Raw genomic sequence first — 12,406 nt, 5'->3', positions numbered from 1 at the left:
TGTCCTTGAGCTTTCCAGCTCAGGAGTCTTACATCTTATGATTCCTGTGTGTGTCCTAGTAACGCTTATCTCTTATAGGTATTACATGCTATTCTAATTTATACTATTCATCTACTATTGTCTATTGCAGTGTATTGATACTGATTATGATAATTCCTGGTAGGCTTAAACCTACCTGGCGCCCAACAAAATTGATTTCATACAGAACCATCATAGTGTCGCACTCAGAAAGAAAAGGACAGGATTACAGTCCACTCCCATCCTCTTCTGTTTGTCAGTTAGATGTTTTACTCCCCAAAACGGATGACACTGTGCAACATTAAAAAAAAAAAGCATTGAATAGTTTCAGTACAGAATGACATCAGGGCAATTCTATTAAATCTGCCCCCACCGTGCGCCGCTCTCTTTCCGAAAACAAACCCGTTGGGCTCCGGTCGATGAAGCCAGCCTCTAAAATCGGTTAGAGCCAAAATGGCGGCGATTGGAGAGGCAGTTTCTACACGTTCTTCTGCACTCGATTAGCGAAAGGGAAAAAAAAAAAAAAAAAAAAAAAGTGTGCGCCTGCGCAGAGGGCGAGTGCCGCGTAGCTGCTCCTGGCCTTTTTGGAATACCATTGGAGCGAGTGACGTCATACCCAGCCCGCTGTGCCGTGCGGCTCCGGCTCTCCCGTTCAATCTGTAACCACCAGCAACACAGGCGGTGGGCTGGGGAAGGGAAGCGGGGCTTTATTTTTTATTTTTGGGCTGCAGACAACACTATCCACACCACAGTTGCGGAGAAAATAAAACGAGCAGGGAAAATAAAGGTTTCTTTTTCTTTCATTTTTTTTTGGGGGGGGGGGGGCACATAGCTGACCCCCGTCAGGTCATTTTGATGTGTAGATGTAGCTGCAGATCAATAAGGCTACATGATAAGCACACAAGAGCAGCCGTAGCCTTGCAGGGCTCGAAACGCCTTGGGTTTGCTTTTCATTAAAACAAACCCCATCATTTGTGTGTGCATATTGCTGCTGCACCTTATTTCAAGTGTTACGTATTGGAGGACGCAGGGATAAAAAGACGGAAAGGAAGAAAGAAAGAAAGAAAGAAAGAAAGAAAACGGTGTTGGGAGTCCGGACTGGAAAGCGGTGGTTTTATTTAATTTTTTAACATTTTTTTTTTTAAGCATTTCATGTTATTTTATTTTTTTGCACAACAATGCTTTCTTACAAGGCAAAAGTGTTGGCTACGGGTTTTCTTTTCCTGGGATTTCTACACAGTTTTGAGGTTATCCTTCCCGCCAGAGCCATTGACGGTAAGAAACGGTGCTTTTATTAATTGCGTTTTAGACGTCTGTCCTTTGTGGTTGTATTTGTTCCCTGTGCATCTTGTCCTCCCTCGCTTTACCTGAATTGTAATGCATGTTGCATGGGATTGTCTATTACAGTGCGAGCGATAGGGGTAAACAGATTTGTGTTTTCTCTCCTACTTGTAAAATAACACGTTTGCTTTACCGGTTTATTAAGCCATATAGTTGCAGGTTTTCGAGCTAATTGTTCTCGTCGCAGCTGGTTACACGCGTATACCTGTAATCTCCATATTTGTGTGTGTTTTGCGTGGATCGCCGAGTGGTGGTACTGTGTTACTAAGCCCTGCAAACGGCACAGACACCTTTTTGTATTTTGTGTGTGGCGTGTGAAAACAGTGTGGACATGATCTGTATCGGCCGTGTGCGAACATGTGTTCATTAGGCTTTTGTTTTGCATGACAGTTATCCTTTTAATCGAACCGTATGTGTGTGCATGTGTGTGTGCATGTGTGTGTGTGTGTGTGTGTGTGTATATATACCGACACACATCGTGATGTTAATGTTGCGCTCCCTCTCTCCTTACTATTGCAGAATGATAACCAGAGCTTGGAAACAATGCATGTGTATGTTTTATACACACACACACACACACACACACACACACTGATGCTGTGCTTTCGTGTGGCCTTGTGCCCAGTATTGCTGTCTATGTATTGTACAGCCATAAGGATGGAAACGGCCTGCTTTTCCCGATGCTCCGTTCAGATGAAGTCACCCACAGCACACCGCTTCCCCATGCGACCGACATGCCTACAATGGTTCATGCCATTCCTCCACAAGCCTGCCTCCCAGCCCCCGCACAGTAGCCAGGTGTTACATGACCAGTACATCCTGCAAGCGCACACGACTTGGAGGGCTGGGTTTAGGGGGGGGGGCACTTGAAATGTCTCGCAGGGCCGTCGGATGCAAGCAAGGTAGCACACATGAAAGCAGACGAGGAAAATGGGAACAGGCGGAGGAGGGGGCGCTGGAAATGCGTGCTCTTGCCGTGCGTTCCTAACCGACTCCGGCGCGACTCCGGCGCGACTCCGGCAGCTCCACACACTCCACACGACACCGGCGCGGGCGGCCCCTGTGCTCCCTCTCTCTCCCTCTCTCTCTCTCTGTGACCGACTCCAATGGGGGGGAAGGCAATTGAATGCGATGGGTGGTGTGTGTGTTGGGGGGTCTGTCTGCTCCAGTGGAGTTACAGACGCTGCCCAGGGGACTGTGCGTGACCGGGGGCTCTGAAGGGACAGCCCGTGGCAATCGCGTAGTCCACGTTTTTGTAGCGCAAAGGCTAAACAAAATGAGCCCCCCCAGCGTCTAGAGTTGGCAAAGACACTTACTTCATCAGTAAAGACATAGTGGGACGATTGTGCAAAAGTTTGTCGGTAACTGAATGCTATTCATCTGTATGCCCGATCGTGCTAGACTTCATTAAATCCGCTAAAGAACCCGCAGAGAAAACCACAACGACCAAAAAAAAGAAACCCCCGGCTTACTTCCCGCTTTACTTGAAGCGTGCATTGCGTGGAGTATCGTTTCAGTGCAACAACTGTAGCAACCCCGCACATCTGGAGCCAGTGAGAGCAGCGCATTGAAACTTGCGTCGGTTTCAGACCTCGCCGCAGTTTGAAACTTCTGGAAACAATTATGCATTGCGCCTCTTCTGTGTGCGTGCGGCGATAATTGTCTGAACTTCGCCTAGAACTACCCCCCCTCTCCCCTCTTTCTTTTTAGTTTTGTTCAGATTGATCCCCAACCCCCCACCCTGCTCGGTACGTTTAAATACAATATGCACACAGCCCCAGCGCTGTAATTAGTCCTACAGTACCTCGTTAATAGGCAGCTCCCACAGCAGAAGCAATATATGAATGTTTTTTTTCTTATGTTCAGACTGACAAGGTCTAAGAAACGTTCTGGGAACTCCTGTGAGGGATGTGCGTCCATCTTCTAGACTGGAGGAGGAGGAGGAGGAGGAGAAGGGGCAATGGTGGCTGTATTGTTCCTCAAATATTAACATTTCCATGTCTGGGGTTTGTCTGGTCAGGACTGTGGGTTGTCACATAACCCTTTCGCAGAAGGAACATGCAGCTGAGCTCTTTGGAAACCTTTTAGTTATTGATTAACTTGTGCCAAACATTTTTGTGTGGATTGTGTTTGTTTGTACTTCATCTTACATTGGACTGAATTCAGGCTAGTCTGAAATAGATTATGCATTCAGTTACTACTCTCTGCCCACTTAACGCCTCTACAAAAATACCTTGAATTTTATTTATTTTTTTCGGTCGACAAACCCATAAACAATGCATCTGATTTATGTATGCATTTATTCTTAAATTGACATTTTCTTGTGAACACGGCACTCATGCAGTTGTTTATAAAGCACTGGATGTTATTTACTAGTTCTGTCCACTTCAGTTTCCAGACTCAAGGAGATCTTAAAACAACTTCTCAAGATTTTTTTGTTTGCCGAACGACTTTATTAAATCTAACATGCTTGTCAGGAAAATTGCAACGGTTTACCAGCGACAAACACAAGTCTTTCAGGACACTTACCAGCCAGTAGCTTCCCCCAGGACTGTATAAGCGCAGTCCTGCATATGAACGGCGCATGGGGAAATATTATTTGTACAAAAGCATTCAAGAAATCTGTTAAATCGAGTCACTCAGCATTTCATTTTATTGCTCCCAGTGCTTATGGAGTCAAGTGAGCAGTTATGCTGTTTAACTCTTTCCTCCTGTGTTCAAAACAAGTCGGAAAAGATCTAATACGAAGCAGGAAGTGGGAGATCAATACTTAACACATTCTTCTCGTACACAGACCCTATCCTCCAGGGCCCACTATAGCAGAGTTCATGGGTCCCTTGACATCATTACCTGCCTTGGACCTAGAGACAGGGTTCATTTTGGATCAATGAAGTAAATATGTAGTTCAAAGCAGTCATTTCTCTTTTATGAATCTTGGTTTGGAAGGTATATTTTGTTTATGCATCATTATTTTTAGCTTTGTTTTGTGAGGGTCGGGGGGGAGGAAGTCTGGAAGGAAGTGCACTAATTGCTGACGGTTGTAAAGACGGTGATGAATCAGAAGTGCTCAAAGTGTACCAGCTTCCCCAAATGTCTCTGTGCCCATACTGTCTGTGTGAGACCTTGCTGACCATGGCAAATGGGTGATCAAAGCAGCCTGTTTGTAGTCAGATGGGTGTGGGGGTTGCACCACACTTCAAAGTGAAAGAGGTTTTCTTGAATTTGCTTGATGTACGTTTCCCCTCGATGCGTATTTATGTTACTGGGGTGTGGTGGAAGGTCTGCATGCTTGTTTGGTTGTTCATTGGATGTGAAAGAGGTGGAAGACTGTCAAGAGTTGGAGAGGAGGATCGATGGGCACTCGGGCAGCGGCTGCCTGTAGTTAATTGTTAACTCTTCTGTAAACAGCAGCCTGTGGAGTCCATGGGAGGCTGGATTTGTTTTGTGAGGAGGGGGGAAGGAGCCACGAAAATCACTCCGTCGAAATCCACTTGAAATATTTACTGTCAGAGATGGCTGGACTTGTCTCCATGTGGTTCATTTTTATGGCCCAAAAACTCAGAGATGCACCATTACCCTCAGCCGTGCAGCTGGGTGTAATCACAGGAAACCCCAGGCCCTATTCTCAGAAGAAAGACCCTCCAAAATACCTAGTAAAACACTGTTGAAATGTAATGGCTTTTATTTCTACGTTTAAGCCTTTTTTTCTGCACTGCTCACCCAGACAGGTTAAAATCTCCAGGGTTCTTTGGCGGCATCACGTGTGATGTTTTGCAAAAACAGATGTTGCCCCAAAAGGCCGGGCAAGGGTTAAATGACTGCGGAGCGCTGGGGTTGACAGCTGTTCCCCCCCCCCCCCTGCCCATTGCAACATCTGGAAAGAGGAAGGCCATTAATCCAGGAAGTATCTATGACTGTGGGGGAGGGATGCAGTCCGTTACAGACTAATTTAAAGTTTACAGCAGCGAGCGGGGGGATTTATAGCTGGTATGTATAGATATTAGCAGTGTCTGTGTTTTCAAAGCTCAGCTCCTACAAGCTGGGAAAGACGCAAAGACCTAGATACAGCATCCTGTGAGAGGAAAGTCCTCGAGTAATTCCTGAACTCTGTTCTTTTATCGGAAAATCGCTAGTTGAATGTAGATATTTCTCCAGATCACTCTTTATGGAAAGGAGAGTGCCAGATTTGGGTGATATCTTACAGGTTAAAGTTTTTCCGAATGAATAGACAATTGTTTTTCGACCATAAAGGAGATGATTTGAGGGTTATGACCTTTTAATTTGACTATGCAATCCAGTTCACTATCAGCTATGTTTCCCCATTGACAGTCTAGTTACATTGTTTATTCCTTGTTGGTAAAGCATGGCTATTTGAGGGAGGAGAGCTTCAGTACCTGGTTAATTTACTGGCTGTACCAAGTTGTCTCTCAAATAGAGTATTCACTCTGGACATCTGGACTGCAAAAACACACAAAATATAGAAAAACAACAACAAAATAAAACCTTAAAAGTGGGCTGGGGCTAGTCTGAGAGAGGCTTCGGTAGGCCACATGTGCTGGAAAGCAGCTTTTAGACGCACGATACAGAGCTCTATGTTCATGTCTGGGGAAGGGACGGGACGGGAAGGCTGCCAGTGGAAAATCAGACCGATGACGCTGCAAGGGGGTCGGGGGAAGGGGGAGGGGGTGTGTCCCGGCCCAGTTCTCAACAGCACTGACAGAGAGATGGGGGCAGGCCGGGCGGCCGGCAGGCAGGCACTGGAGCAACAGCAGGACCAGCTGCACAGCAGGGGCCTCATTCCCATGAGTCAGCCGCAGTGTCAGCTCTAGGAGAGCTCCCTGCCCCTAATGCCCTGGCCAGCGTGCTCCAGTAGTCCGGTCTAACCGCAGCGCAGGGCCAGCAGCACGTCCTTTTCCCACCCACCCACAGCTCACTCACTCACTCACTCAGTCAGCTCACATTGGTTTGTTTAGATTGTTTACCCCTTATATATATTTTACTCTTCTTTAAGTTCAGCAAAATGCAAGCCAAGGATTTCAGCCAGATCCTCATCTTTAAGGACGTGGGAACCTGCCCTCTGTTGGGAGTCTCTGCTACCGGCTCACGGTGTCACCACTAATGACAGAAATAATGGGCCAGAGACGGTGCTTTAATTGAGATCAAATGGGACAGTGTGTTATTCTTTTATGTATACACTGTTTGTAGATCACAGCTATTCATTATTCAGGAGCCATTAAGCCCCGAAGAAGACAGGTTCCCTTCTTGGCCTGTTTCTGAATGTTCCCACTTAACAAGACGCATCTATAAAATATTGCAGTTTATGAATGCGTGATCTATCATTCGAGCCTTATGTCTGTGGCTGATTAGTTAGCGGGTTGTGAACTGAAGCCTGCTTGCTGCTTCTTCCTTCCTTCATTTATTTAATTTCCTGATTGAATTCTGGAATCTGTACCACCTAAGGAAACTCCTCATCGTTTTGATGTTTTCATTAAAGCTCCTCAGTGCACCCCCCCCCTCCACACACACACTGTCTTTATAAACGTTGTGTTGTTGCTGTCAGTGACGACTCTTTGTGGTGTCGCCTCATCAGCTTTCTACAAATATCCATTTGCTGACAGGCACAGCACTGTCTGTAATCCGCCACATAAAGCAAAAACAAAGGCTTGTCTTTGGGAATACACACGAACATGTCTCCCCTAGACATCGGCGAACGGCAATGCTTAAGTTCCTAGTATCATCATCTGGTTGTTAGGGTATTTAAATCTGTTTGTCTATTTGTAAATCAAGTTTATATATTTATTTAATCAGTCCTAAATGGGTAGGCATAAACTGTCATCGATTTCAGTGAAATTACTGTTGTTTACGAGCCATAGCTCTTGGCTCGGGAGTGGTGCGTTGTTGTCCAAGTGTTTGTATGGAAAGCGGTCTGCTGTCTCTTTCGTTTCACCGTGCTATGAATATTCTGCTGCTGACACCACACTTGGCGGATACTGTGAATAACTGTTGATTTAACTTTGGAATAACTTTGCAGCCCAGACGGACTATGCATGCTTGGGTTTGTGAACATGAGCCTCTATAGGGGTACTGCGAGACAGAGGCAACACCCTAATTACTGCCCTGCGGGTGAGATGCCTTTCGTTTGTGGGACTCGGATCGTCTTTGCTTTTTATAGGCTATGGAGCAGCCTGTTGAAAATCCTGCTTGTTCAATTGTGTTGTTGATGATGTGAGTATTGCTTATTGCTTATAAGGTAGTCCAATCTGATGAAGCTCTGAGCAGGTTTTCTCAGTTGCAGGAGCTTGAGGTTTTTGAGAGGGAAAGATTCCGCATAAATTGCAGTGACAAACAGCTGTTACATTGGAGGATGTGTGTGAGAAACTGTGTGATCTGTGAAATCATACCCTCCCACCTTTCTTTCACTCAGGACTCATGGTAGAAAAGTATATTTCTTATTTTGGGGTGGGTGGCATGGTGGCGCTGTGGTTGGCGCTTCTGCCTCACCTGGGACTGGGGTGTGAATCCGGCCTAGGGTTGCTCTGCCTGTGTGGAGTGTGCCTGTTCTCCCCGTGGTTGCGTGACCTTTCTTCGGGTTGCTCCGGTTTCCGCTCACGTCCCAAGACAGGCTGTTTAAATTGATTGGCTACTCTAAATTGCCCCATTGTCATGGAAGTGTGTGTGCCCGCTGCCCTGTGATAGCCTGATGTCCTGTCCAGGGTGTGCCCTGCCTTGAGCCGTGTGCCGTGTGCTCCGCATCAATGTGACTCTTTACCAGATTAAGTGGTTATTGATGATGGAGGAAGGTATGGCTTGTGTTGTGATTTGGAGCTCTGTTAAGTTAATTGTGTCTCATAAGCAGCCCATAACTTTGTCCCTTCAGGGTATTAGCTGGCTCCCAAAGTATCTCCTCCTGCTTTATACTACACACTTAATTTTAGCATGCAGATGTACAGTTTGCATTTGGAAAGAGAAACCGGCTCAAGAATACAAGTATCCTAAGTATTAAAAACACAAAATCAACATAGAATACTTACAAGTATGTTCTCCATAGATTTCTGGAAGAGATCCCTTAATACAGCACTTTTATACATAAAACAAATGCGCAGATGCACACACACACACATCTTGTTGGCAAACCAGTCTCTGCCCTCAGTGGAAAGAATCAATTCTCTGCTTAACGGTCAGCTCAGAGTTTAGCCACATGTTCTGGGAGCTCTCCACAGACGCACTCAAATTACTGTTCCAACACCCACATCTATACACACCTATACTATGTAGTTTTAGCACCCGATCTCTGGGTTCCACCAATCACCATGAACTCGTCTAGATATCTATGGGGCTGTTTGTCTTTTCTCTTTTCTAATTGAATTCAATCTCACCAGACCTCCTTGCTCTTAAGATAACAGGTGACCATTCTCCTCACAGACCAAAGGGAGTTGTATTCATAGAATTTCTTAAAATCTAGAACACAGATACGTTCTATTTACTGTTTGGTTTTCTTCACACAGAGCAAGATTGATCTCTCCTCACCTAAGGATTAAGAGTCCATTGCAGTGTTTCCCCCAGAAATTTGCATAGGCACGGCGGTCAGTTTGTTGTTCATGGGGGACTGCTGATGAGCTTGGGAGGCCCCTAGTATAATAGTAGGGGCCTGAATTTGAAATTCCCGATACAGAGTGGGCATAAAGTTTTTCGCCTGCTGAGGCTGTGCAGTTATTTTCACATTGCTCTCACTTGGTGGGTTGCTGTCATTCTTGGCCAGAGCTTTACAGGAGGATCAGTGCAACCTTAATGAAACGTGGAGGGTGGAGAGGTGGACATGCCGTTCAGCGAAGACCAAAGAAAACCAAAATAAATTGAAGAAAAGGAACTGAATTAGGGTGAAAGATGAATATTTTCCTGGAGAGAGAGAGAGAGAGAGAGAGAGAGAGAGAGAGAGAGAGAGAGAGAGAGAGAGAGAGAGAGAGAGAGAGAGAGAGAGAGAGAGAGAGAGAGAGAGAGAGAGAGAGAGAGAGTTTGATCCTCCTCCTCTTTAGAAAAACAAGAAACAAACAGCACTTGGCCTCCCACAGACACGGGATCGGGAACGTGCTTATTTGAAAATCTGATGCAACTCGGACGATGGCAGTTCCAAAGTACAGCAGTGCCCGAAGTAATGCATAACTACACGATGAGACGCTGTGTTTTCTGCAGGAGATATCCGAGAAATGGCCAGGACTGAGTTAGTCTATTCCACTCTAGCTGAAGTGGAGTACTGCCATAACATTTCAGCCAGATTAGATTGTGAACCAGAAAAATAAATGTCTTTAAGTGTAGAGTAAAAATATATTTATAAAAGTTATTTCTGTTCTGTCTTAACGTCACTCCAGATGACCAAGGTTTGTTCTCTCTTATTGGAACTCTGTGTTGTGTGGCTGTGTGTCTGTGCTGGCTGGTGCAGGAGTAGGAGGTGCAGGACTTGGCATACCCCTGGGGTAGTGGTGTCCAGGCGTCCCTCCAGCCCGTAAAGGGTTAAGCCCTGTTGCAGTCACGCCGTCTCCCTTCCCCGGCGCGGTGGCTTGTGCCGCCTGGAAGTGCTGTATGTGTGAAGAGCCGTAATTACAGGCCGCTCCCGGCAGGGTGAAGGGCCCGGGGTCGGGCAGTGTAAGACAGCGCAATGGCAGCCGTGGCTGTGTAATCAGCTGGAGGTACTTACAGTAGGTGGGGGGGGGTGGAAACATTCTGCAGGAAAAAAAAAACAGCTGTTTCTCTCAGTGCCTGAAAAGACAAGTCATTGCGCTTTTCCAGTGACTGTCGAGGGAGGGAGGGGGAGGACTGACAGGAGTATATATTGAACTGTAAATATCTGCAGATGGAGAGGAAGAAAAACAAAGACCTGGCTTATCAGTCATAGTACAGACTTATGTCTTCGAATGTATTAGAAAAAATTACATTCTGCGTTTTATTCATCCACAAAACAAATTGTGTCCTGCAAGTGCGTGCGTGTGCGAGTCTGTGCACTGTGCATAGATTATGCCCGGGGGTGGGTTTTCCTCACTCCCTGGTGCGTTGTGCAGCAATCCTGGGTCAGACAGCCCTCAGGATGGGCCAGCGGCCGTGGTTCAGACACGCGGCACGGTCCAGCGACAGTCAGTCTACTTGGAACAGCTGAGCATCATTTAATTGGCCAGACCTGACAGGACCACAGAGCAGCAGGGTCCCCGCCTCACCTGACGTTGGTCCCCAGAGCCCTGACGGCCGGTGGAGTACGGCATCGTACTGGATCAGCAGATCTGTGTTGACTGCAGTAACAGAATTATACATTTTAAGTGCGTCTCAGAGGATGTCTGCACACCAGCTGATCAGGGGGTGGGGAGTTTTGACATGTTTTCAAACATGAAAACAGTCCTTAATAAGAGAGCAGAAAATGAATGCTGTGAGGCCCTGATAGCACTGAGACCCTGGTGTGTGTGTAGTACATCATGGAGTACATCAATTATTTGTTTGTTGTTCTCCAATTTATTTTATTTTTATTATAAACATTTCAGCTATTCCATCTTCACATCAATAGTTAGTTCCTCAATGCTTCAGTTTCAATCCAAGAGTGGCACTGGTGAAGACGATATCAATGCATGCAAGGGGAGAAAGCCCTGGCCGAGCTCATGTCCACTCAGGCAGGCCCGGGCCAACTGTGCACCACCATCAGGGGAACGTTGGTCCGGATGGGCTATATAAAAAGGCCAATAGTTTCAACCAGTGATGCTGTGACTATTACACCGAGCTCCACCTGCACGTCTTCGCTGTTAGGGTTTGTCGTTAGCTGAGCCATTGGAGATTCCCACTACCTCAAACTCAAATTGTTGTGAGTTCTTGGGTGTAGAAAGTTTGTCCCGAAGTCCTGCGGTGGCATGCTTGGAGTTTTCACAGTGGCACTAGTGTGGATTGGGACACAAGAGTGGGGAACGCTAAGCCTTTGAAAAGATTAAAGGAGAAGCGTGTTTTTATGTTGTGGGTATTCATATTTTTAAGCCGTGCAAAGAATTGTGCTCGAGCCTAACGGAATGTTATGCGACTTGTAATGATTTTAAACAGCGGGAGTATTAACGGCAGCAGATGCTCTGTTTTATCCCCCCCGCCCCCCCCATTATGCACATTGTGCTTCAGCTGCATGCAGGCGATAAAGTAAAGCTCATACACAGAGCCTGATCAGGTGTAATAGTATTGGTAAAGCACACGTACAGAATGTAAGTGTGGGATAACATTAATAGATGTTGTATGTGCTCTATGTTGGGGTATGGGGGGGTTGTATTGTAAGTGGCACATCGCTAGCTTACATTAGTGGTTTTCTGAAGGGGTAGGTAACACGGTGTCTCTGAGTGTGCCTGTGTGCGTATGCTGCTCAGATTAGGCATATGATGAGTTTGCTAAATAGTGAGCTTGATTCACAACATACCCCCCAGCACGGCCCAGCCAGGGCAAACAGGCTCTGGTTAGAGTGTTGCCTCATGTATGGATAAAAATAAGACTCCCATTGCAGAGCAGAGGATCAGTTTTAACCAGCTGCAGTGTTGCGGCCCAGTCTCCGTGATTGAGACAAAACTCAAACACATTTAATACTGTTTCCGTTTGGGTCCCTGTAGTCTGGCCATGGTGTTTGTCTGACGCTACCGAGGGTGAGTGGCTCCGATCTGCAGCTGCGTCTGCTCCAAGCCTCTGCGCCCCGTACCCGTCTGCCTGGTCGCAGCAGTTGCACGCCCTGATGGCGCTGGGATTGCACTTGCCTGGAAAATTGAAATAACAGGGAGCGCTGATGCTGCTTTCACACCTGGAGCGAGAGACCCGACTGGCTGGCTGACGGGGTGGGGGAAACTCCCCTGAGCCTCCAGTGGTTTCAAGGCTTGTTTATTAAAAAGGCTATCTTTTGTGATGAGATTTGCCCTTTTCTGCAGGGCTGTGCTCAGACACAGACCGGTCTTGGAGGAAGTGTTTTTCTTGTTGGGACTCCCATGCCCTGCCATGCTGGAGTCTGTTGCGTTACGTCAAGTATTCCTCCATCAGGAGTTCCCCCCTG

General features: G+C 46.6%; 1 protein-coding gene across 2 annotated transcripts in view; it reads left to right on the top strand.

Annotated features, from left to right (window-relative positions):
• The first annotated feature begins 420 nt into the window (after window positions 1-420).
• LOC136752801 (low-density lipoprotein receptor-related protein 1) overlaps window positions 421-12,406 on the top strand; it is a 127,112-nt gene continuing 115,126 nt past the window's right edge. For both annotated transcript variants that reach the window (XM_066708432.1, XM_066708430.1), the window contains exon 1: window positions 421-1,293. In XM_066708432.1, coding sequence (XP_066564529.1) covers window positions 1,197-1,293 — 97 coding nt within the window. In that variant the 5' untranslated portion in view covers window positions 421-1,196. The remainder of the gene's footprint in view (window positions 1,294-12,406) is intronic.

Source organism: Amia ocellicauda, chromosome 7, assembly GCF_036373705.1.
Source record: "Amia ocellicauda isolate fAmiCal2 chromosome 7, fAmiCal2.hap1, whole genome shotgun sequence".
Taxonomy (NCBI): domain Eukaryota; kingdom Metazoa; phylum Chordata; class Actinopteri; order Amiiformes; family Amiidae; genus Amia; species Amia ocellicauda.
This window is presented reverse-complemented; position numbering and strand designations above follow the sequence as displayed.